The following is a 25,581-nucleotide window of genomic DNA, read 5'->3' as shown; positions in this document are numbered from 1 at the left end:
TACAGGAAAGGATAGGGGAAACACTAGGGCTCCTTGGCACAGGTCAAGACTTCCTAAGCAAAGATTCAGAAATACAACCAATCAATGAAAGACTGGTTAAATGAGATTGCATCAACCTGCAGAGTTTCTGCATGGCAAAGAACATAGCTAGCAGGATAAATAGCACACCGATTGGGAAAAGACCTCTACTAGCTATATATCAGACAATAGCCTCATATCTAAAGTACATTCTTTAGAAATATATGTTTGGCAGTTCTGATTTTGAAATTAGGCCTGAGTCTTGCTAAACGAGGATTATACCATGAGCCAACACTCCCAACACTTGTGTTTTAGTTGTTTTTCAGATGGAGTCTCCCATTTTGCCCATGGCTGGCCTCTGATGGAAATCCTCCGGTCTCTGCCTCCCATATAGCTATGATTACAGACATGTGTCACTGCCCATCTTAGAAACATTTTATTAAGAACGTTGTTCCTTTAAAACTATTAAGAGAGGTCTCTCTTAAGGTCTTTGGCCCAGGTTTGTTTGTTTGTTTTTTTATCAGTTGTGGGGCTTGAACTCTGGGCTTGGGCGCTGTCCCTATGCTCTTCAGCTTAAGGCGAGCACTCTACTGCTTGAGCCACAGCGCCACTTCTGGTTTTCTAGTGGTTTATTGAAGATAAGAGTCTCATGGACTTTCCTGCCCAGGCTGGCTTTGAACCGTGATCCTGAGATCTCAGCCTCCTGAGTAGCTAGGATTACAGGTACTAAATGATGACTTGATTTTCTTGAAAGGACAGTACTAGGCCTCTTGACATCTTCTTGCAACTTTTATTGCTTATAAACTTTCAATGGGATTAACTTATTAATATGTGATGACACCTATAAGAGACAAATTTTTTTCCATAAAATACTTAAAATTTTTTCTAAGTATTTTTAACTTCTGACATTTTCTCAATTATATGCTTATACTTGTAATCCTAGCTAGTCAAGAAGCTGAAATCTGAGCGTTACAGTTTGAAGCCAGTCCGGGAAGGAAAGTCTATGAGACTTATCTCCAGTTAACCACTAAAAATCAGAATTGGGACTCTGGCTGAAGTGGTAGAGTGCTAGCCTTGAGCAAAAACAAGCTTAGAGACAGAGCCCAGGCCCTGAGTTTAAGCCCCGGGACTGGCAAAAAAGAAAAAAAATGAAACAATAAACAAAAAATAACCTTTGAAAGAAAAAACCTATTTATCTTGATTTAGCTTAAGATTTTCCCTTTTTGATCAGGAACTTTATTTTCCTTTTGAAATTTTTACTTATTTACTCAGGAAAATTTTACAGACACTCTTGGTGTCTATTAAGGCATTTAACAGCAAGCTATACTAAGGTTCAGCATGCTTGGAATTACATTTTAGAAAGGTAAAATCTATTTTAGAAAGAGCACACAAATAATAGACAAACAGTCATGGCAGAAATGATAAATGCTATGAATAAAATTTGAGAGGCTTAAGTTAAGTGAGGAAGGGATTTAAAGGAAGTGAAGAAAGTCTTTCATAGTAGGTCATATCTGAGCAGGAACGAGGAGGAGAGAAAGAATGTTTCATACAAATGTTTATGGGAAGATCATCCAGTGTGAATGAATAGTAAGGAACAGAATAACGGGAGGCCAGTATATCCAGGTGAGGTGAGGGATGGGAGGTGAGTGAGAACAATGTCAAATTGTGATGCTGAAAATCTCTGAAATTATTGTACTAATAGAAGCTTGCAGACCTAGACTAACAAGAACCTCAACACATGCCTGACATAATGTTATATAGTTATCTTGGCTGGCATGAAAAATACATTTTTTAATGGCAGTTTCTTTTACCTTTTGGCTTAAGCAAGCAGCCAAATAACAGCTATTTCACACTGGGAAAGCTCAGTGGTATTCATTGAACTTAAACAATAGGAGCATATTGTTAAAGTGGAAAAGTAATGTGGGTGGTTGATAGTTTTTGTCAAACAATAATGCCAATAGATGAAAACCAAGAGCTACCTCAATGTTCTGGCTGAGTTTTTTGACGATGCTGGTGATGGTTTGGATGTGGCTTTCTAGTAACTTCCTGGCAAGAGATTCTTCTTTTCGAAAGCCATGGGTCCCCTGGAGACAAGCAGAAATGTCATCCTTGATGCGGAAGGCTTGTTCTAGGAGGAAGGCGATGGTGCGCTCCTGATTATTCAGTCGGTCTTCCAGCTGAGTTGTCTGGGTGTTCTGAATGTCGGGTAGAAAAGAAGGACCCCTGGTCAGGAGAATAAAACAGAAGGGTATTACAAGAAGGAGCTTCAGGAGCCAGGAGCCAGAACCTGTCACCTTACTACTACACCTGTGTTTTCTCTATGCAAATATTTTTCAAAAACTTTCATGGTTAGAAAGTTGGTTTATGTCTCATCTAAGAAGCGGATTTATGCCTTGATCTGATATCATGCATTCTTTTCATGTTTCCCAAGCAGAAATATACAATGATGGCAAAATTTAAAGCCAAATTTATGGTTGGGAGATAGTGAGAGATCCTGAAAGACACCTTCCATTATGCCTTTATACACCCTTCTCTTTTTTTCAAGGGGGTGGAGGGTCAGGTCGTAGGGCCTGAACTCGGGGCCTGGCCGCTATCCCTCAGCTCTTCAGCTCAAGGCTAGTGTTCTACCACTTGAGCCACAGCACCACTTCCAGCTTTTTTCTTTTTGCTTATGTGGTGCTGAGGAATCGAACCCAGGGCCTCATGCATGCAAGACAAGCACTCTACCACTGAGCCACTTTCCCAGCCCCTTTATACACCCTTCTATAGAAAATTATAATAGAAGTCAATTGTAGTGGCTGGGAAGGTGCTCAGGGGTAGAGTGCTTGCTTTGCATGCATGGAACCCTGGGTTTGATTCCTCAGCACCACATAAGCAGAAAAAGCTGGAAGTGGTGCTGTGGCTCAGGTGGTAGAGCACTAGCCTTGACCTGAAAAGCTGAGGGACAGCACTCAGGCCCAGAGTTCAGGCCTCATGACTTACCAAAAAAAAAATTGTAGAAAAAAAAATCTCATGATACACACCCACACCCCCCCCCACACACACAAATGACTGTGCTAGAGTTTTCCAAAGGGTATGACTTAGAATAATAGTAACACTGATCACTAAAAAAGATTTCATATCCTAGCTACTCTGGAGGCTAAGACCTGAAGGGTGTGATTAGAAGCCAGCCTGGGCAAAAAAAGACTCATCTCCAATTACCTCCCCCAAAAGTCATAAGTAGAGATGTGGCTCAAGTGGTAAAGCAATAACATTGATACAAAAGCTCAGAGGCAGAACCCACACCATCCTGAGTTCAAGATCCAGGACCAATACATATACACAAAAAAAGAATTTCATAGTCAAATAAATTTGGTAAACATTTCATTTGGTGCCTCTCTCTTGGTGACTTACACTGGATATTATATTAATGTCTAACAGTAATATGGTAATCTTATAGACAGTAAAAATAGTTTAAGATCTGGTCCCTGGTCACTCAAAACCCATAGCTAAAGTACTTGATTACATTTTGTGGGCATTGATTTCTAACCTATTACCAGGCAAATAGTCCCTTAGATCAATATAACAAGTACACTTTGCTTTGAATTTCTGTATAGTGCTATTATAATTTTTGGGGGAACTTTATGTTCAAAGTACAAGTATTTTGGTTTTTGTCCTTTCTGTCTTACCTGTTCAACACACTGAGCTTCTGCATGAGCTTTCATTTGAAAAAAAAGTTATGTTTCATTGTTGAACATCATTTAGTTTTTTACTGGTAATTATTAGCAATGAATATTGCTCTCTTGCATCAATCATCACTGTCAAATTTTTTTAAAGTATTGTTTTCTTCCTTGTTGGCCATTTTTCTCTGTTGATAACTCTACAACAAAAGTTCCTTGGGCAGTACAAAAAGCTAATGTTCGCCAGGCAATTCATTATCATTACCCCAGTGGTGGATGAGTATGGGAAAAGGCAGGGCTTCACCTGCCTAGGGAGAATCAACAGAAGCTGTGGGGGGAGCCCAGGAGAAGTGCTGGTGATATGCAATTAAAGCAACGATGGTGACAAGTTACTGTGTTTTAATTTAGAACTTCATTGCTTTGACTTCCTAAAACACCTCCCACAAGAAACGTAACGCAAGTTTTTTATATGATACGCAATTTTTAGTAGCCACTTTTTGAAAAGTTTTTAAAAAAAACTTTTAAAACCCTTTTAAATTGAATTTCATTAATTTTATTTTATGACAATAATATATTTTAATGTCACTGTATAATGTACATGAAAGTGAACTCTCTTGATGTTATATTTCACTTTATTAGTATTCTAAATATTTGAAATAGACAGTGTATTTTACACTCGTAATGCACATCATTTTGGACTAGACACATCATAAATCTTAGGCTACACATATTTATCACCAAGCATCAAAAGCATCATCACCATGTCCAAAAGCTACTTGTGCCTGTTACAAATAATGATAGCCAATGGTCTTTGAGTACTTAGTACAAGACAGACATTCTGGCTAATACTTTATGTGGCTAATTTGTTAATTTTTTATAGTAGGACTATGATGGAGGTATAACAGTCACCCTCATTTAAAGATAAAAAAACTCAGGCTTAGGGGGATTAACTTGTCTAAGGTCTCCTAGCTAACAAGGGTGAGGACAGTATTCAAACTGAAGCAGTTTAATTCAGGTTTATGTTATACACATAGAAGAGGATCCTTTAAAAAGTGCTTATTTAAATTTTATCCACTATTATAACAAGCCAAGTTGGCTTGCTATACCTACATAACTATCTACATAACAAGCCAAGTTGGCTTGTTGTATTTACATAAACATAATATCTGATCATTCTTGGCTGTCTACTATTTACTATTAGCTGGAGAAAATGACAACTGAAAGACAGAAGTTAACAAGAGTCAGAAGATCAGTATAAAATAGTGAATTAGGAAAGGAAAAGACAAAGAGGAGGCCAGTTAATGTTAGGGAAAGAGTAATATGTAAAATCCTGGTAAATTCATTGGCATTACTATGTTTTTCTCTTCCCTTCACACATAAACATAAAACTTCTTGAAGAAGCAAACTTCCTTCAATAGTTTGTGATTTCTAAGAAATTTTTGGTGCTTTGCATTATTTTTAATTTGCCCATCTCCTTGATAGCCCTGCCTCTCTCTCATTCTCTCTCTCTCTCTCTCTCTCTCTCTCTCTCTCTCTCTCTCCTTATTGTTGGTTATGGGGTTGAACTCTGGGCCTGGGCTCTGTCCCTCAGCTCTTCAACTCAAGGCTAGTGCTCTATCATTTGAGCCATAGTACCACTTCTAGGTTTTCTTTTTTTTCTGTTTTTGTGGTGCTGAGGAATCGAGTCCAGGGCCTCATGCATGGGAGGCAAGCACTCTACCTCTGAACCACCTTCCCAGCCCTCCTGGACTCTCTTGATCCCTCTCCCATACTCCGAGTGTTGGGGGAAGCTAGTTTCTGTGGAGAAGAAAGAAACTGGGCAACAGCAGAAGAGCTGTGGCATCAGCTATCCTAGGATAGAACTACAGCTTTCTGCTGTTCTCCCAGATCCCAGATGATACTTTAACCTTCACCGGATGAAATGCTCTGAGCCACTTTATGTATTTATTTATTTTCAGGTTTTTTACCATACTTTTTATTGTAAAAATACTGTATAGAGGAGTTACAGTTACATGAGTAGGGTAATGAGTACATTTCCTATCAAGCATTGGTACCTCCTCCTTTGTTTTTCCCCTACCCTTCCTTCCTTCCACCTCCACAATTACAATCCCCTTTCCTCCTTCCCTCCCCTCCCCACCTAAATTGTAGTTTATTTTTCAACATAGTGTCTTGCACATCTCATTGTTACAATTGGTCAACCTGTATCCCTATTTAAGCATTTTGTTTTTTCCCTTTCCCTCCCCAAATACAGTGAAAACAGGGGTTATACTGTGGGAGAGGAACATACAAAGCAACAAAAAAAATCACATGGTACATTACAAATATGTTAGGAACAATCGCAAGAAAGAAAAAAACCACTTGAAATGAATCTTGGGATTCATTTCACTTAACATAATGTCTAGTCATATGTACATAGCTTTTGACCTTTTCTGGTTGTCCCAAACATATACTAGTTAATGCAAATAAGGGTAACCATAGGACCTATGTTTCTTTGGGCCTGGCTTACTTCACTTAATATAATTTTTTCCAAGTCTTTCCATTTCCTAACAAATGGGGCGATGTCATTTTTTCTGATGGAGGCATAGAATTCCATTGTGTATATATACTACAGGGGTATCTGGGTTGGTTCTATATCTTAGGTATGGTAAATAATGCTGCAATAAACATAGTTGTGCTGGTAGCTTTAGTATGGTCTTGTTTGTGATCATTTGGGTAAATGCCCAAAAGTGGGATTGCTGGGTCATAGGGGAGATCTATGTAGAGTCTTTTGAGGAACCTCCATATTGCTTTCCAAAGTGGTTGAACAAGTTTACACTCCCACCAACACTGCAGTAAGGTTCCCTTCTGGCCACATCCCCTCCAGCATCTGTTGTTATTAGAGTTCTTGATTATAGCCATTCTAACTGGGTCTCAATGTTGTTTTGATTTGCATTTCTTTTATGGCTAGAGAGATTGAGCATTTCTTCATATGTCTATTGGCTATTCTTCAGAGAAGTTTCTCTTTAAGTCTTCAACCCACTTGTTTATCTTTCTTTGAGGGTTTGTTGTTGGGGGATTTAATTTTTTTAGTTCCAAGTATATTTTAGATATGAGACCCTTGTCCATTGTATGGCTAGTGAAGATCTTCTTCCAATCCGTGGGCTTTCTATTGACCTTGCTAGCTATGTCCTTTGCCATGCAGAAGCTCTGAAGCTTCATGCAATCCCATTTGTCCAACCTTTCTTTGATTTGTTGTGATTGTGGGTCTCTATTGAGAAAATTTCAGCCTGTGCCTAGGAGACCTAGGGTTTCTCCTATTTCTTCTTGTGATGTTTTCAGAGTGTCTGCTATGACTCTGAGGTCTTTGATCCATTTGGAGTTGATTCTGGAGCAGGTGATATCTAAGGATCTAACTAGTTTTCTACATGTATTTAGCCAATTTTGCCAGCACCATTTACTGAAGAGGCTGTCTTTCTTCCATTGTGTTGTTTTAGCTCCCTTATCAAAGATTAGGTGGCTATAGGTCTGTGGGTTCATTTCTGGGTTTTCAATTTCATTCCATTGATCTGAGTCACTTTAAGTAAGCCACTTTAAGGTTCTTTTGTTTGTTTGTTTGTTTGTTTGTTGTTGTTGTTGCTTGTGGGGCTTGAACTCTGGGCTTGGGCGCTGTCCCTCAGTGTTTCAGCTCAAGGTGAGCACTCTACTGCTCAAGCCACAGAGCCACTTCCATTTTTGTTTTGTTTTTTTCTTTTCTAGGGATTTGAGATAAGAGTCTCATGGAATTTCCTGCCTGGGCTGGCTTTGAACCTTGATCCTCAGATCTCAGCCTCCTGAGTAGCTAGGATTACAGGTGTGAGCACCCAGCAACTTTAAGGTTCTTGAGCCACAGAAACTGTGAGATAAATGTTTGTTTCTTTATAGCACTGAGTTTTTGGATACTTTGCTACACAGCAGTGGATACCTAACACAGAAGCAATCTATATTAAATATGTTAAATAATCTGTGTTAAATATTGGGTGGAAGGAAGTCTTAGGCTAAGATAGCAATTCTGGAAAGAATAGGAGGACAGACAATACTGAGAGTAAGCATTTAGAAGTCACAGAGCATTTGGAAATGGGCTTGGGAAAGGCAGAGATTGTACTGGCTCTGATTGGGATTTAATGAATGACGACGTCTTGCATAATTTTAAGGCTAGATTTAGGGGAAGAAAATGAAGTTAAGATATTTACACGGGATCTATATAGAGTTCTCTACTGAACACTGAAATGTGTGAAGAAATTGAGATTTGGGTGTTGGGCATTTAGATATAAATGAAAATTGAAGACTTGGATGAGGACAGAGTAGCTGATTTGGAGGTAGGGCAGGAGGGAAGGAGAGAGCCAAAGTGTATGTGCAAATGCACATGCATGTGTGATAAACATTTTTCAGCATCAGTTTTACAAAGAAGAGTTATATCACTGCACACCTTAATCCCCACTCCATCCCACTCTGCACTTTGATCTCCATCTGGTGGTCCTTGTGCAGCTACTGTGTGGTAGAAGCCAAGGGCCTGAGAAATGATGGGGAGGGGCCTTGTGGGACTCAAAGAGAAGATAGTCACCCCAACCCCATACCAAGGAGTTCTGGAGTCTAGTGTGTCCTCCAGTGAGCATGGGACCCTCAGATGCCAGCCCTGGTTGTGGCTTCCAAGGCTCATTCAGCTTCAGCCTTCCTAGAAATGAAGCTTTCATTAAGCCAGATAGCTAAGGGCTAGCATGACTATGCCAGATAAAGTACACCTTCTCCAGGGGAATAGGACATCTCATGTGGGATGGAGCAAAGGGGCAAAAAATGAACTAAACCACACAATGGTAACTTCTTGTGTTGACTATCATTATGAGTTAGCATGACTCCCACCTTTCCATCTACTGTTTCCCATAAGACCTTGGACGACCAGAGAGAAAACATGAGACTACTATGAAAAATGCTGGAGTAGTTGGAGTTATTTTATACTGGTGAATGTGTGGGTAGTGTAATGGGTGCAGTATTGTGCTACCCAGCTCTCCTTTCAGGAAGGAAGGATTTATTCCCCTCAACAATTGGGACATCTCTGGCACATCTCTGCTGGTGGTTTATTGTGGTGGGGGGGGACTGCCTCAGTGACCTTGCTGAGGTCATATCCAATTATTGGGGCAGTTTGCATGGGTGGTTTTGTCAATCACCAGATAATAATAACAGATTCAATTTACTACATATAATTATATAATTATCACCAGAGTATTTCACAGATAATTATCTGTGTGTTCAGGTAGAAAGACTCCAGTACTTTTGCTCTAACTCAGGAAAACGTTGAAGGACCACACTTGCTTCAAAGCTCCATTACAGTTCAAAGGTTTTTTTTCTGCTCTCTGTGTTTATTTCCTTTTCTCAGATATTGATTTTGGTGTGCTCTAACATAGTTGGCTTTTGCTCACAAATCTGTTTCAATTAGGCTCTCTCCGTGTCCAATGGTGGCATTGGCCTGGGTTAAAAGGCCAACTTGGTTGTAGAAGAATAAAATGAGGAGGGGATGCTATGTATCTGTTCTGGCTGCTGCTTTTTAAATTGCCTTTGGGAAAATTTCTCTACTCCTGGTGTCCTCTAGAGAAGGATCAGGCAGAGCAGAGGGCCTCTTTGGGGCAGAAGATGAAATACTAAAACAACAAACCTGAGGAATAGCTGGCTCTGCACATCTGCTTTCAGGTTAGCACATGAAAAACAGATTGGGTGAAGAGAAGCCTCATTCTAGAGCACAGAGGATAGCTAGCTAGTCAACTTGCAAATGCCTCAGGGGCAAGGAAGCACTAACTCCTAAGTGCTCTACACCTGACAGAAGTTATTTTGTAGGAAGGGCGGAGGGTGATTTGGAGTGTTTTTCTGAAGTGTGATACTCCATCCACACCTTCCTACCTCTGGTCTCACTGGAGCTGGTAAGACTCCATAAGACCATGAGGGACTGGGAAAACACAAGACAAAATGAATTCACAGGCCAAACTTGCAGGATGTTTTAAGGGTTAGTCTTTTCAAACTAATGATGCAGCAGGTATAATGCTGTCCTGAGCTTTACCTCTGACTTTTTAGTTATTTGTTGGAGATAAGGGTCTCCTGGGCTGCCTGGGCTGGATTCAAATCATGATCCTCAGATCTCAGCTTTTTAAGAAGCTAAGGTTACAAGCATGAGCCACTGATGCCCAGCTCCTTGATGATTGTGCTCTTTTGTGTCAATATGCCTTTTGTTAGCAGGGATCTGTCTTACCTAAGAATTGAGAGAGTTAAGACAAGAAGTTATGTTTGCCTCCTTTACTCCTCAAAAGGTGGCAAAGGAAAAATGGCACTTAGAAGTGTTTTCAGGCTCCAAATTAGTTTTTCCATCCTCTCTTGGTCTTAACTGCTCTTCTATGCTCTACTTTTCTTTTTTATGTATTGTTATTGTAAAGATACTATACAGAGGGGTTATCATTACATGAGTAGGTAATGAGTACACTTCCTATCGAGCATTGTTACTTTGTTTTTCCCCTACCATCCCTTACCTCCTGGATTCCTCCCTCCCCCGGTAAAGGTAAAGTTCGTTTTCAACATAGTATCTTATACAGCTCATTGTTAGAATGGGTCAGCCTGTTCCTTTCTACAAGAGGGCATCCCCTGTACAGCAGCTAGAGTTTAAGTGATTGCTCTGGCTTCCTCACTTACTTCTCTGAGGAAGAGAATCCTAGCTCTCCTCTCCAACCTTAACTCCTCCCACTGTTGCCTTCAATCTCTCTCATCCAGCTACACTACACAGGCACACCAGGCTCTTTCCTAGCTCAGAGCCCTGACACTTAGACTCCTGCTTGTGTTGCTCTTTTCCATACTTACTGCATGGCTGTAGTGTGTCCACTGTTTAGGGTTCCAACTCAAGTGTCCATTTTTTTTGTTTATTGTAAAGGTGATGTACAGAGGGGTTAATTATCATTATACAAGTCAGGTAATGAGTACATTTCTTTTTGAACAGTGTCATCCCCTCCTTCATTTTCTTCCAGTTTCTCTCCCCTGCCCCCACCCCCTTTGTCCTTCCCCTTCTGTCACAACCCTCCATTGTATCTTCTCTATTGCGCTTGCCATTACCTAAAATTACCTCGTTTACCTCTCTGTGATCATTTTCTGCCCTCCATCACTAGAATGAGACTTCTCTGTGCTCAGGAACTTTTCTGAATTCTTTCCCACAGCAACTCTAACACTCAGAAGAACACATGACACATAGTAGGTCGTCAATAAATATGAGTTGATGGACTAGTTTCTCTAAGGTGACTATTAAGACTCAGTTGCTGTAGGATAAAAAAAAAAACCAAATGAATCCAAGCCTGGTGCTGGTGGCTCACACCTGTAATCCTAGCTACTGAGGTGGCTGAGATCTGAGGATCGCGGTTCAAAGCCAGCTTAGGCAGGAAAGTCTATGAGACTCTTATCTCCAATTAACCACCAGAAAACCAGAAGTGGCACTGTGGCTCAAGTGGTAGAGCGCTAGCCTTGAGCTGAAGAGCTCAGGAACAGCACCCAGGCACAGAGTTCAAGCCCCACGACGACCACCACCACCACCAACAACAAAAATGAGTCCAGAAAGTTGGAAACTTTTGCAGCCTCAAGGCTTATAGTTTACTTTGTTGAGCAATATAATGTTGCCTCAGCCTGGCTGGGATTCTTCTTGTCACCTGCACATCTAAGGGAAAACTATGCTAAGGACTTTCATTAGTCAGCCTCTGTCTACCACTCATTTGGCTCATAATGTTCTTCTGGAAAACTACCAAATGGTAGTATGTATATATAGAATCCATTCCTTTAAAACTCCATCTTGCTGACAGTGCTGTCCTAGACAGGGTGTGTGAGTTAGAGACAGAAAGAAAGAGAAGGCTGGGCCCTGCTGATGGTGACATATCACCTAGCAGTGCACTGCAGATTTGCTCATCATATTCTTTGAGCTCTAGCTTCTTTCTGGCCTCTAGACAATATCCAGACAAGATTACCAGTGAAGGTATTTGATCTCCAGTCTTCTGTCCTAGACAGATACTTGTAAATTATGCTATATTCCTTTTCCCCAAACTTAGACCTTTTCTCTGACTCAGTGTTCTCATTTTGGCAGATATTATTGGATACCTTCTAATTGTGTTTATATTTGCCTCTTTTACTCCTCAACTCTCCTTTAGCCTGATTTAATTTGCTTGCTTCATGTGTGTGTGTGTGTGTGTGTGTGTGTGTGTGTGTATATACGTGTGCTTGCCCTGGAGCTGGAACTCAGGGCCTGAGATCTTGTCCTTGAGCTTTTTCACTCAAGTCATAGCTCTTCTTCAGGCATTATGGTGGATAACTGGAGATTTTTGGTGATTGATAGGAGTCTCATGGATTTTCATACCCAGGCTAGCTTTGAACTGTGATCTTCCTGAGTAGCTAGGATTACAAGAATGAGCCACCAGTGCCTAGCTTTCCTTTTTTAAAGCTCTTTTTAATAACACAAAAATGAGAGCATCACCAGATGCTCTGGGTGAATCAAGCTATTATCCTACAGTGGATTACCAAATAGTAGGAAAGGGAAAGGGGTGGTCTCACATCCTTTAGTAGGGCCTAAAGTAATTATGGTGGTCCCCTTATGCTGGGCAGAGATACAGTTGGCTTAGGCAGCGGGATGTGAAACAATGCTAGCTAAGGAGATTCAAGCATTAGGGTTCTTATAAACTTTCTTCTTCTCTACTGGATGCTGTGTTTGTGTGTGATGACTGGAATTGCTGAAGCCATGGTGTGGTCATGAAGGAAAGGGGATGGGCGGGAAAACCATAGACAACACCTGCTGCTGCTTGATGATAGAGTTAAGCCACCAAGCTAACCAAATCATAGACAGATTTTTTTGGTTATCAAACCTAATCACTGCCCTTAAACCAGTTTTGTATAGTTTCTGTTATATGCAACTAAAAGCACTCTATCTTTAGTAACTCCCAACTTTATATGTTAATAAGTACAAAATATTGACTCTAGTCTAAGTCATATATAACAATATAATGTTCTATCCTTCAAGAAACTTAGTTTAACTCAGAGTTTCTTGTAGAAACACTTGAATGAGTATTGAGGGGTTAGGAATGGCAGATAACTTCTTAAAACACAGGTTCTTGTCTCTACAATCTTCTTACTAAATCATAATCTTGGGGTAGGTTGGAGAATGTGCACCTTGAGCCAGCACTTAAGTGGTTGCTATATGTTCAGGAATAAAAACCACTGCTGTGTTTAAGACTGGCCATGTGAACCATTGAGGATATATAAGAAAGTGAAGTGTGAAATGTGAGCTCTCAAGTAGACTTTCAGAAGCAGCTTGACAAGTTGGAAAGCAAAATAGACTGAGGGTGGAATTACATGCTCTACCACTACACAGCCAAATGTCTTCAGTTGCTTGCTCTTTAAGCAGAACCAAGAGGTCCAACTTTGCTGTGTGGATGCAAGTTCTGAGATAAGTGAGACACCTGCCCAGTGGGCAGGGAGTCTAGTGTCACATAGCTGTACCACCATCCAGGGTGCATTGTTGTTGGAGGTGGGGCAGTGCTATAAGCTGATAACAAGACTGTATCTTGAAATACAATAAGGGCATAGACCTAAGCCAGCAGAGGTGGAACAGAGGTACTATCTGTGCTTACTTGTCAGCCTGCCACCTGCCTGTGTAGCTGGCTTTCTTGTTTTCATTTGGAAACAATGCATGGAGCCTCCATACAAAGGTATTTGCCTATAACCATAGAGATATTTAAGGACATATACAAATACTGTATTGTAGGCTATTTTTCCTTTTTAGTTTGTTAATTTTTTCAGTCATTCATTAATAAATGAATAAATAGGCCAGTACCGAGGTTTGAACTCAGGACCTGGGCACTAATCCTTAGCTTATTCACTCAAGTCTGATACATTACCACTTGAGCCACAGCCCCTCTTTTGGGTTTTCGTTGTTAATTTGAGATAGTCTCATAGATTTTCCTGACTGGATTGGCTTTGAACTTTGATCTTCAGATCTCAGCCTCCTGAGTAGGTACAATTAAACCATGAGCCACCAGCACCCAGTTGTCAGGTTAATTTTAAAAAAACATGTTTTTATATTTAAATGAAGGCCTCTTTTGAAGTTTTAATACCTAAATTTTCTGTTAATTGGATTTCTGTTAATTGTGATTGTTAATAATGCTTAATGAAGCTGTAAGTGGCACTCTATTTAGTTTTATTGACATGATTCCTATAAAGCAGACTTAGGGCTTGTATTTTTTCCCAATTTCCCTTGCCATAAGGAAAAGGGAATGTTTTCCAAGTGCCATTTTTGAAGCAACAGCTGGATGAACAAACTCAATGTTAATCTTCTAAGAGAGGTTTCAGATACTATTATTCAAATCATCACCAAAAGAATATGACCTAAGATCTTTCACCAGTACAAAGGGATGGCCACCCTGATTGTATAAAAAAAGCAACTAACTGCTCTGTTAATATGCTGTATTAATGGGACTTACACAAATGAATATTGCAGACTAATCCAGATGGGTTTGAGTCACAGGAGAAAGAACTCTGCAGGGATTTTTCAGAGAAAGGTTTGGGCTTGCTTAGATTTCTGCTTGTATAGCTGACAACTGAATCTGAACAGATTTTCCACAAACTCTGAGTTCTGTTTCTCTGCAGTTTGGTGTGACTTACACCAGCTGTGCTGTAGCTGGCAGAGGCATTGGTACACGAGCCTCTCACTTTGCTACCTGTTCTGTCCTTGTGAAGAGAGCACTAAATTAGGAGATACTCATGACCATTTGGGAAATCTGTAATATGCAAAGACAAACATTTGAAGACTTTCAAGCCTCTTTCAGAGCACAAAAGGGTAAAGACCCAGAAATTTTTACGTTTTTCTTTTTCATCTGTTTTATTACTATTTACATTCTGAATGCAGTCTTGCAAAAATGTATAAAGAAGATAATGAGGGAATGAGGAGATAGACAAAAATTAGCTTCTTCATTGCTTTTCTTACAATCAAACTAACAGGTGTATTTTGAAGAAGCCTCTGTTGTTGATTAAAAGAAAATCAGTGGTGAAAAACTGAGTGATCTTTGGAAGTAGGGAGGCAATTCAAGAGCATGCTCTAAAAAAGGAATATGGCCAGAGGGGTTGGGCAGCACAGAGTCTGCTTGAGGAAGGGTCTAGAAAATAGATAAGTTGAAATTGTAGCATAGCCAAAACACTAGAAAGATTGATTGTAGATATTTCCAGTGAAAGGCATTCTTTGAGGCAAGCTTCACATTCAATAAAGTTTTAATCAAAATTGCACAATTAATGGTGGACCTGGTGTGACTGGCTTTCTTTCTGATATGGGAATCAAGATGTCCTGGGTGGACATCTGACTCACATGTATAAATAAATATGTGTAAACTGCAATAGCAGGTAGTTTGGAGTTCCTAACATGTTTACTAGTCCTTTTGAGACACATTGCCATAAAGCCTACCCTATTTGTCAGGTGTTTTTTTTTAAATTTGTTTTTGGCCAGTCCTGGGGCTTGAACTCAGGGCCTGGGCACTGTCCCTGAGCTTCTTTTGCTGAAGGTTATCACTCTACTACTTGAGCCACAATACCACTTCCAGTTTTTTCTGTTCAGGTGGTACTGAAGAATCAAACCCAGGGCTTTATGCATGGTAGGCAAGCCCTTTACAGTGCACTAGGCCACATTCCCAGCCCCAGGTGTGTGTTTTTATCTTGGTCTCCATGTGAGGCCAAGAGAGTGGGGGCTGTGTGAACTCAGAAGAGCTAGACTGGTATGAAGACAGGCCTGGGAAGAGAAAGTGGGAGGACCTGTGCAGATCTGGGAGACATGGTGGGTAATGTCCAGTTCAGATCAATGGGGGAAAAATGGCCAGACCACATTGTGCTGTAGCTAATGGCAGTGGCAAATTCTATGGGAAGGAAATGCTTACTGGTTCTCTTGAGTTTGGTCTTCCTTTCTCATTGCAATTGTCTGTCTTTGTCATGTAGTAACAAAAACAATGAATCACCATGCAATACAATGCCTGCTGTTGTACTAAGAAAAAAAATCTTGACACCTGTGTCTCATATTCTATGCCAAAGAATAAATCATTAATCATTTATTATTTTTCCCATTTGATTTACAGAGAGTTAATACTCTTTGCCGGTCAGCCAGATCCTTATCTTCCCAAACTGTATGCCTATGGGAATTACAGAAGTATGTACTGACCACAGTCCAACCCAAACAACTGCTCCAGCTGGGAGAACTTTTCATTTTTCTGAACTTTTTGTTTTAGAAAAACAGACTTTAGAAATACAGACTGCCCCATGGGCAGGAAAGACTCAGAATTAATCCCATCCAGATTTTAATACTGACACTGTCACAGCTCAAGTTTGTATATTTGTCCATTTTACTGCTGCCATCCTTACCCCATTTGCATTTCTTAGAGACATTTCTCATAAGGTATTTACGTGGACATGAACAAGAGCCCTCTCTGGGCAAACGAACATGTCCATGTCCTCATGTCCTAGTCTTGTCTCAAATGTTGATTTCTCAGCTTTACACTGACCACATGGGCAGCAATGAGTGTCTCTTCACCTTGCATGGCAAGCTCCACAAAACAGGGATCTTTGTCTAAGTTGTCCACTGGCAACTCTCTAGGCATCTAAGAGAGTGGCTAGCCTATAGTAGTAAATATATTACTTTTAGTAAATAAATAGTTTTGAAGATTTTGAAGACCAAAGAATCATAGGGCTGGAACAATCTTTAAAATGTGAGCAATTTTCCCCCAGGAGAGTCAAAATAAAATAAGAGATTTATGAGCATGATTTGTTTTCTACTCAAAATTAAATCTTGTAGGAGAATAATATATGTTCATAAGTCTTTACCACCCACTTTATTACATGGAGAAATGGTGATGAGAAATGGTGGGCAGAGCTGAGAAGTAGCAAGTGCTCACCATTGTCACTTGAAACCACACCCTGTTTTATAGAACAGAGATTTTCTTCAGAGGAGAGATGAATCTTTATTCTCAAGCTTTCCCAGCTGATTTTAGGAAGACTTAAGAGTACACCTGAGATCTCCTGGCTTCTATTAATGCTCTCCCATCAGCAGATGGGAATGAATAAGGAAAAAGTTTGTTCTTTTCCCACTCAATTAAGCTTAAATGAAAATCTGTGGATATCTGCTCGTTGTGTATTGATGAATCCATGTATAAATCAGAACTATTTTCTACCTCTATACAATGTTGCCTTCATTGCCTGGTTACCCCTATGAATTATTGATATGATGTAACATTTAATCATACTGGTAATGTGTGGGGTTTTCTCCATCTTCTTAAGCCTAAGAAGAGCCTTGTAAAAGCTTCACCAGTTTGCTTGATATTTTCCCCTAAAATTTAAAGCCAAGAGTTTTCCTATAGGCATTACCTCTTATGTTTATTTTTTTTGTGGTTTATGTTTGAAGTCATGCTTCATGCTTGTGATATAAGCACTTTGCCACTTGAGCCACATCTCTATTCCTTTTGCTTTTTCTGTTTTTCAGACAGGCCTTATGCTTTTGCCTTGTTTAGCCAGGCATAAGCATCTACTTCTACCTCCTCCTAAATATCTGAGATTACAGGCATGTACCACCACAGCTAAATTGTTTGTTGTTGTTGTTGTTTTTTTTTTTGAGGTAGTCTTGCTAACTTCAGCCAGGCTGGTCTCAAACCAGATTTCTTCTATCTAGGATTATAGGCATGAGCCACTGAGTTCAGCTTCTGTTAGATTTTTTTCTTTCATGAGGGTAAGGAGATACTATTATTTGTTCTGAGTACCACCATTAACTATACCTATACATGTGTGTAAGGCTGAACCACTGGGATGTTTAGCATGCATTCAGTAGTTTAATGAGTTGATAATGACTTTTCTTTGTCTAAGTATCCATTTGCATTCTACACATTTGTTGCCCTTCAGTGAATGCTATGATTTAAAGGGTATAGTTCCTTTAAAAACTGTTGTTTTTAATGCTTATTTTTATTGAATTAAATATGTCAATTGAAAATGTTTTCTGCGATGATTAAAGTGTTCCAATTCTATTTTGCTTTTCTGGCTAGTCAGCAACCATAACTACTGCTTTATGCAGAGCTCTTACAACTCAATTTTCTACCTTTAGTATCCATTACATCTGTCAACCACTGCTCATCAAAAACTGATACTCAATGTGCCATGATGGGCTGAAGCAGAATCGGAAAGCATAAGACTACACAACCCTTGCCTTTATAGTGTTGGTAGCCCACTCTGAGAGATTAGAGGTTGGATTAAAGAGGAACTAGCTCAGATGGCAAAGAGAAATAGATATATGGTTTAGATATTTTAAAAAGGGATATGAAACAGAAAAAGTTAGAAATGAATATTGGGGCCTAATGATATTCCTTATGCTCAGAGTTTTTCACCTCTTGGCCTTAGTTTCAATTTCTCTAAGATCCAAGAAATCAAAAACTATGCACATGTGTCTGTCTGTCTGTTCTGGTCCTGGGTTTTGAACTCAAAGCCTGTCCTGTCTCTGAGCTTCTTTTTGCTCCAGGCTGGCACTCTACAATTTGAGCCATAGCTCCATTTCCTGGTTTTTTGTTTTGTTTTGTCTGGTTTGGTGGTTAATTGGAGATAAGAGTCTCATATACTTCCCTTCCTGCACTGAGTTTAAACTTTGATCCTCAGATCTCAGCTTCCTGAGTAGTTAGGATTATAGGTATGAGCCATTGTCAGCTGGCTTCAGAAATTTGTTTTCTTATTTCCTAAATGTTCATGATTGTGCCAAACAAAGCCACTTGGGTTTATACTGGAATTAATAGGTCAGAAGAATGATTTCCATTTGTCACATGGAATTAGGTGGAAATAAATTTATCTTTTCTTTAGGTGATAGGGTTAGTGAATTTATCTTTTCTTTAGGTGATATTATTTTTGTGTGGACCACACTTATTGTCTTTGACATTGTAAAATGATCTCTTTTGTCTGTCATGAGGCTTGAACTCAGGGCCTGGACTCTGTCCCTGAGATTTTTTTGCTCAAGGCTAGCACTCTAACACTTTGAGTCACAGCTCCATTTCTGGTTTTTGGAAGGCAGCTATGCTCAGCACTATACCACCAATGCCCAATCATTTCTGATTTTTGAGTAGTTAATTGGAGATAAGAGTGTCGCAGAAGCTTAAAGCCAGATCCAAAGAAACATAGGTGCCATGGTTTCCTTTACTTGCAATAATTAGTATATATCTAGGATAATATTATTTAAGCAGAATAGTTCAATAGCTATGTACATATGACCATATAAGATGATGCTAAGTGAAATGAACACTAAGACATGGACACAAGAGGTTTCTTTGTTGTTGTTGTTTTTAATGTACTGTGGTTTTTTGTTTCTTTTGTATGCTCTTCCTTGTATGGTATATCCTCTGTTGTCACTGTATTTGATTTTGGTACCCTGGTATTGTATATGTGTTTATTTGAATTAGGGAAGGGAAGGGGAACAACAGAACGATGAGACAAAGGACAAGGTGGGGAAATCAATGCAGCAGCAAAATACATATAATTTGTACAACTTGGGGAGGTTTGGGGGAAGGGAAAATAGAAAATTGAGGGAAGGGGTAGCAAGATTGACAATAAATGTACTCATTACTTTACTTATGTAACTGAAACCCCTCTGTACATCACCTTGACAATTAAAAAATGTCTCATGGGGACTTTTCTGCTTGGGCTGGCTTCTAACCATGATCCTCAAATCTCAGTCTCTTGAGTGGCTAGGATACAGGCATGAGTCCATAGCGCCTGATTTACAATCCATTTTCACTCATTACACAAGTAATGAGTACATTTCTTGTCAAACATTGTTACCCGCTCCTTTGTTGGTCTCCCTCCTCCATCACCTTCCTCACCCCTCCCCCACCTGAAGTTGTAAAGTTCATTTCTGACATAGTGTTTTGTGAGGTCATCTTTTGTCCTTCTTTTAACACACACACACGCACACACACACACACACACACACACACACATACACACACATGACCAGAATCAAAGACAATGATTGCCAGGGGTAAACCAATAGAAAAAGGAAAAAATGAGATAAAATAAAAAAGAACTAGATACTAGTTGGTGACATCAAAGTCAACAACAACAAAAACAGACCTGTTGTTTCCATGTCTTGGAGTTCATTTGGTTTCCCTCATTTGTAATAATTAGTATATGTCTAAGGATAGTCCTGGCAGAGAATCATAACAGCTCAATAGCTATGTACATATGATCATACAAAATGATGCTAATTGAAACAATCTTTTTTTTTTCTTTTTCTTTTTCTTTGTCGGTCATGGGGTTTGAACTCTGGGCCTGGGTGCTGTCCCTCAGCTCTTCAGCTCAAGGCTAACGCTCTACCACTTGAGCCACAGCACCACTTCCTGAAACAATCTTTTCTTAAATTCAGTTTTTCTTTTTCTAAATTATAGACTCATATTCACATAAGCAATTATAAGTCATGGGGATCATAAAATACTGGATTACTGGAACATTTAAGTTTAATTGGCTAAAGAACAGAGGAATTCTTAACTGCAATAAAAACTTACATTGTTAAAAGTGATTACAAAAGAAAGCAAGTCTAATATTTAAATATTTTTTCTTTGTATTGATTGATTCATGTCACTTATTTGGTTATCTTTGGTGGTTATGATATATATTTTGGAATGAGAATTATTTTAAATGTGAAGTAGGCCCCAGAGAACCTCTAGACCAACCTCTTCATTTGAAATAAGAGCTAAAACCTGGTGAATTGACTCCAGCCACAGAGCAAATTAATAAAAGAGCTGAGACTAAATCCCAAATGCCCTGGAAATATTAAAGGGACACCATACCAAATGATCCTTTGATGTGCTGGAGAGAGGAACTTCAAGGCAATAGGCATTGCCTCTGAATCACTAATTTATAAACTTGAGTCTAGGGTCTGTTGCTGCACAATATACATACATCAATAATATTATTATAGATGCCAAGATTTTCACCTTCTGTAGGCTCTTGAATTCATTCCAGGTATAACATGGTCAATAGTAGAAACAAAATTTTCTGATGATTAATTTCACATAGTTCCTGGGTTGTGATCATGACGTTTTACCAGAATCATTTGTTTTGAAAGTCATAATTAACTGATGTTATCATATATCACCTATTTGCATCTATGATGTTATTTCATCCATGTTTGTAAGATACTAAGGAAGTCACTTAAAGAGAAGGCAGTAAACCTGATTGCCCATTAGATGGAAAGGTTCATCTTCCTGAGGTGGTTTAGGTTTATCTGAAGGTAGAGAATTAGTTTGGGTGAATCAAAAGGTCACACTCCAACACTTTCACCCCTCACTGAATCATTAAATGCAGTATATAAAAAAACTAGTCATTTATATACTTACTTGTCAACATATTCAACTAGATCTGTAGTCATTTATATACTTACCTGTCAACATATTCAACTAGATCTGTAGCATTCTTGGTTGACATTTTGGCTGGAGAAAATCTTACCTACAACAAAAGTTGTAATTAAAAACTACCATTGGATGCTTCCCAGAGTATTCATAATAATTTTATCCTTAAATGTTCTGTTGAGTTTTAAACAGAATGCATGCCATAAATCAGCAATTTAGTTCGTCTTGTACTTACCCCAGCTGTATTGCTAGTAACTAAAATCAAACTAAAGTTCTGGAGAAATACTACAGAGCTGTACTTCATAGATTTGATATTACATAAGGGAAATGTTTGTAGAAAGCTTGAAAGCCATAGATTATTCCTGGATAATCCCTTTGTGAAAGATCCTGTGCTTATTGACTGAGTTCTGAAAGAAGTCTTCACAGAGAATTATTCCTGACATGACGATTTCCTCAGGGAATCAGCTCATTTTTAAAATGTAGCTCCAAACTAGAAAACCAGTCTGTCTAAGCAATTTGACACTCTAAGAAACTCAGATTATTATGGTTATGTCAGATTATTATGGTTAATGAGAAATAAAAGCAAAGGATACAGATCAATAGTGCATTAGTATTAAACACCATTGGCCATATGAACACTTAGCTGAGAATTTCTCATTCATTACAGTTGTACTTCTAGAAAGTTCTGTTGCATGAAAGTTAAGTTTCATTTGGCAAGGATTTTATGAAAAAGGGTATCAAAGATACTCATTGTTTTGCATCCACTGAAATGTTTAAAACTTGAATAAATAAAAAAAACAGTTTTAATAGCCAGTCACTCAACTGGGTTAGACAGAAAATGAGAGGTATTCTATATGTTAAAAATAGACTTTGTTTCTAGAGTATTTTTCTTGTTTTACTTTACTGCATATTAAAATAATGGCAGGCTGTGCTGAGATTCACAATGATTGTGACTGAACATTGATATAATCTCAGCACATAGGAGGCACAGGAGGTCACAAGTTTGAGGCCAACCTGGGCTACAAAGCAAGACCCTGTCTCATAAAAGCCCATGGAATAAATAAAAAAAAGAAATCTCCTTTAGCAAATTCCTATGAAACCACCACTTCCTAATTTAGGGCCAAGATATTGAATTGGAAACCTTCCTCCTCAAACAAAGTGCTCTCATTTTATCTCTCTTAAATCCAGTTTGGTGACTGCTATTAGAACATATTCTGATATCCAGGAATTAAATAAAGGACACTTGACAATAGCCATGCTGTCCTGATGCAGCCCACGTGGTAGAGGGCAACCAGAGCAGGCTTCGTTAAGATAGAATCAATGAGCTGCCAATGATATGGGTTGGCCTGCTCTCAAACGAATAGTTTCTTCAAGCTGCCTACTGATCCATTGGGCACTCAGATGTCTACTGGCTGGATAACATCCTAACTTCCCAGCGAAGCTGACTTCATCCCTGCCAACCATGTTCACTTCTGTTTCCTACTGGCACAGTCCTGAGACCTGAGCTCCCCACCTACTACATCAAGTTCTTTCCTACTATTTCTACTGCCTTCTATTTCCTTCTATTTCATGCTGGTCCAGTATGAGTCTGTTTTGGGTATTTCTTCATCAAATGTTTGGACTTTTCCTTATATGTTTGGCAACCACTAACTCTCAAGTATTTGTGGAATGAAAGAGTAGTATGTATACTACATTTAAGCAAAATGAATTATTGGGCTATTCTTTTTCTTTGTCTTTCTGGAGTATGAAGAGGTGTGTGTGTGGGGGGGGTTATCTTATAAATTTTCTTTCCCCTTTATTCCTTTTTGGTTGTATAGGGGTTTAAACTCAGATCCTTATGCTTATTTGGTTGGCACTGTACTTCTTGATGCATGCCTTGATTCCTGCTTTTATTTTGTAGGTTATTTTAAGAGATGGAGTCTAGTGAACCTTTCTGCTGCCTGGGCTGAACTTAAAATCTGATCCACTAGATCTCAGCCTCCTGAGTAGCTAGAATTACATGCATGAGTCCCCAGTGACTGTATAATTTTTAGGTATTATTTGGAAGACCACAAATGACATCTTATTAAAAATATCTCTGATGTGAATTTTGGGGGTGTTAGTTTCAAAGTGACAAACATGAAACATGGTAGAGGAAATACTAGAAAAATATCAAAAGTTAAGGATAACAGAAAAACTTCTCCCAGTTCCAGAGAAAAGGGATTACCATTGTCGTTTAACTAATTTGTTTTTTATTAGAAAGAAAGTTTTTATGTGTCTGAGAGTATTAAATTTTTATAACTTCTGTAATTGAGTATAGGAGTGCTTTTTTATCCTATCCCTACAGGCTAGGATGTGACTACATGTAAGAAATTATTCCACAGTCAAACAATTTGGTAGCTATTACTCAGTTTTTCCTCTGAGTCAATTTTAATCTTTTTCCATAATATTTTAAAATGCTATAATCCTTATGGATTTATATTATACAGCCATTGCTGTATAAAATGTGTTTTCATTCTTCCACTAGTACTGTAATGTAGGTATAATTACTTTTACATTTCAGATGACATCTGCAACTTTAACTTATTTCCTTATCATAGAAAGAATTTAAATGATGATTTTTATTGGCGAAGAACTGAAGAATCCGGGTAGTAATAGACTTGTTTATTACCACATGAATGATAATGATCACACTGTAGCCCTTTCTGTCTGCCAGCACTTCATCCAAAAGTAGCTTATTCATATCCCATAGCTTTGTACAGTAGGCCAAAATAACTCATTTTATCAGAGAGGAAACCGAAGTTAAACAATCACTAAAATTACATAGTCAGTGTGTGGGACAGTCAATAGATCCTTCAAATTAGTGCTTGCTACTAATCTAGCTCTCTGCCAGCTCTTTCTGTGAGACTGAGTCCATAAGTCAGGTCTTAGGAAAGTTACCAAACACTGTCTAAAACTGCTGGCTTGGAGTAGTGTTTCCAACTAATGAGGACAATCTAAGTACCGAAATAAAGGAAGCATTCTAATAAAATTCTATTAAAATTCTCCTTTTCTTGCTAAAGACAGAATATACACCCTGAGCTAATCATGTTCCTTCAGAGTCTTCACACAAAGAAATCATCATCATATTTAAAAACGTCATTACTGTATATTAAAAGATTGAGATCCCTTTGGTTTTTAGGCTTCCTTTCATTAGTCTCCTTTGTCAAGGCAGAATAAACAAAGTGCTGGAAGACTGAAAAGAAAAAAAAACAACAACACACATTGTTTTTAGGATCCTGTGAAACACTCTTAAAAAATGACTGTGCTTTAAAGAAGCCAAGCAGAACATTCCATTATTAAATATGAATATCTACAAGTACTTGCTTTTGTTTCTTGGTAATTTGTTGAGCCAGGAAGGGTGCCATCAGGTTCATCCTGCTGTTCTTCTGCCTCCGGCCAAGCACTTTCGTTTACATCTGTATCTAGGCAACCAGAATCCAGAATCCGATCAGGAACTATGGCAGGTGGAACTTTATCAGCCATATTTTTTTAAGTTGAAAGTAGTTTCTGTTCATGTGGCAAAACTGAAAGGGAGACTTCCTGTTTTCTACTTGCCTTTTTCCCTCCACCCCCTACTCCAATTCTCCCCCATACTTGCACCACACCCATAGTCAGCTAGCCAAGAAAATCCTCACAGGTACTTATAAAGCTGTTTAGAATCTTTATTAAAATCAAACTATTGTAAAACAATGAGGAATAATCTCCTATCTTGTGGTGCCCAAGTAGTCTGTGAATCCTGCTTGGAATGTGTCATTCTGTTTATATATCATAATAAATATGTAAGATAGAAAACTGTGAGCAATTTAGAGAACTTTAGTAATCTATGTGAGAAGTACCTGCACTCATGATGTTTGATCTCCCAGCTTTCTTTTTTGTTGATTATTGTTTGAAAGGGATCAGAGGCTTGTTTTTCTTAGAAAACCAATCTTGATTACATCCAAACTATAGTCTTCAGCTCTGAGGCATTTTCCCAAGGGTAGCTCGGCAGCATTGTGACTGCAGGAAGAATCTGTGATGTAAGCAGGTCAAGCTCAGACTTAAAGTCGTAAAATCCCTGGATGTAGGGGAGCAGGGGGTTTTCCTTAATGTTCATTGTGGTGGAAATGATTAGGCCTTTCCCTTCTTACCATACTGGGTAAGAAGTGGCTTCCCCTGCTTTCAGGTTTTTTAAATTATTATTATTATTATGAGAATACTGTACAGAGGAGTTACAATTACATGGGCAAGATAACGAGTACATTTCTTATCAAGCATTGTTGCCTCCTCTTTGTTTCCCCTACCCATCCCTTCTCATACTCCCCCCACCTCCCCCCACCCGATCCTCCCCCCCCCACCAAAGTTGTAAAGTTAGTTTTGCTGTTTGAAAAGAGATCAGTTTCCATCCAATTTGAAAAAGAGAAAAGAAAATGAAGCACTACCTTATTCCCCAAACCTTCGCTGTGCACACAGTTGAGAAA

The 25,581-nt window shown here is 38.9% G+C and overlaps 1 protein-coding gene across 1 annotated transcript in view; it reads right to left on the bottom strand.

The window, feature by feature from the left end:
* Window positions 1–24,970, bottom strand: part of Fam81b (family with sequence similarity 81, member B) — a 40,558-nt gene extending 15,588 nt beyond the window's left edge. Inside the window, exons 1-4 of the mRNA XM_013022024.1 lie at window positions 24,961–24,970; window positions 24,449–24,546; window positions 21,136–21,200; window positions 1,998–2,241 (exon numbers count right to left, since the gene is read on the bottom strand). Of these exons, the coding sequence (XP_012877478.1) occupies window positions 1,998–2,241; window positions 21,136–21,200; window positions 24,449–24,546; window positions 24,961–24,970 (417 nt within the window). The remainder of the gene's footprint in view (window positions 1–1,997; window positions 2,242–21,135; window positions 21,201–24,448; window positions 24,547–24,960) is intronic.
* Window positions 24,971–25,581: the final 611 nt, after the last annotated feature.

Source organism: Dipodomys ordii, unplaced genomic scaffold, assembly GCF_000151885.1.
Source record: "Dipodomys ordii isolate 6190 unplaced genomic scaffold, Dord_2.0 Scaffold59, whole genome shotgun sequence".
NCBI classification, from domain to species: domain Eukaryota; kingdom Metazoa; phylum Chordata; class Mammalia; order Rodentia; family Heteromyidae; genus Dipodomys; species Dipodomys ordii.
The sequence above is the reverse complement of the archived record's forward strand: the minus strand, read 5'-3'. Positions and strand labels throughout refer to the sequence as shown.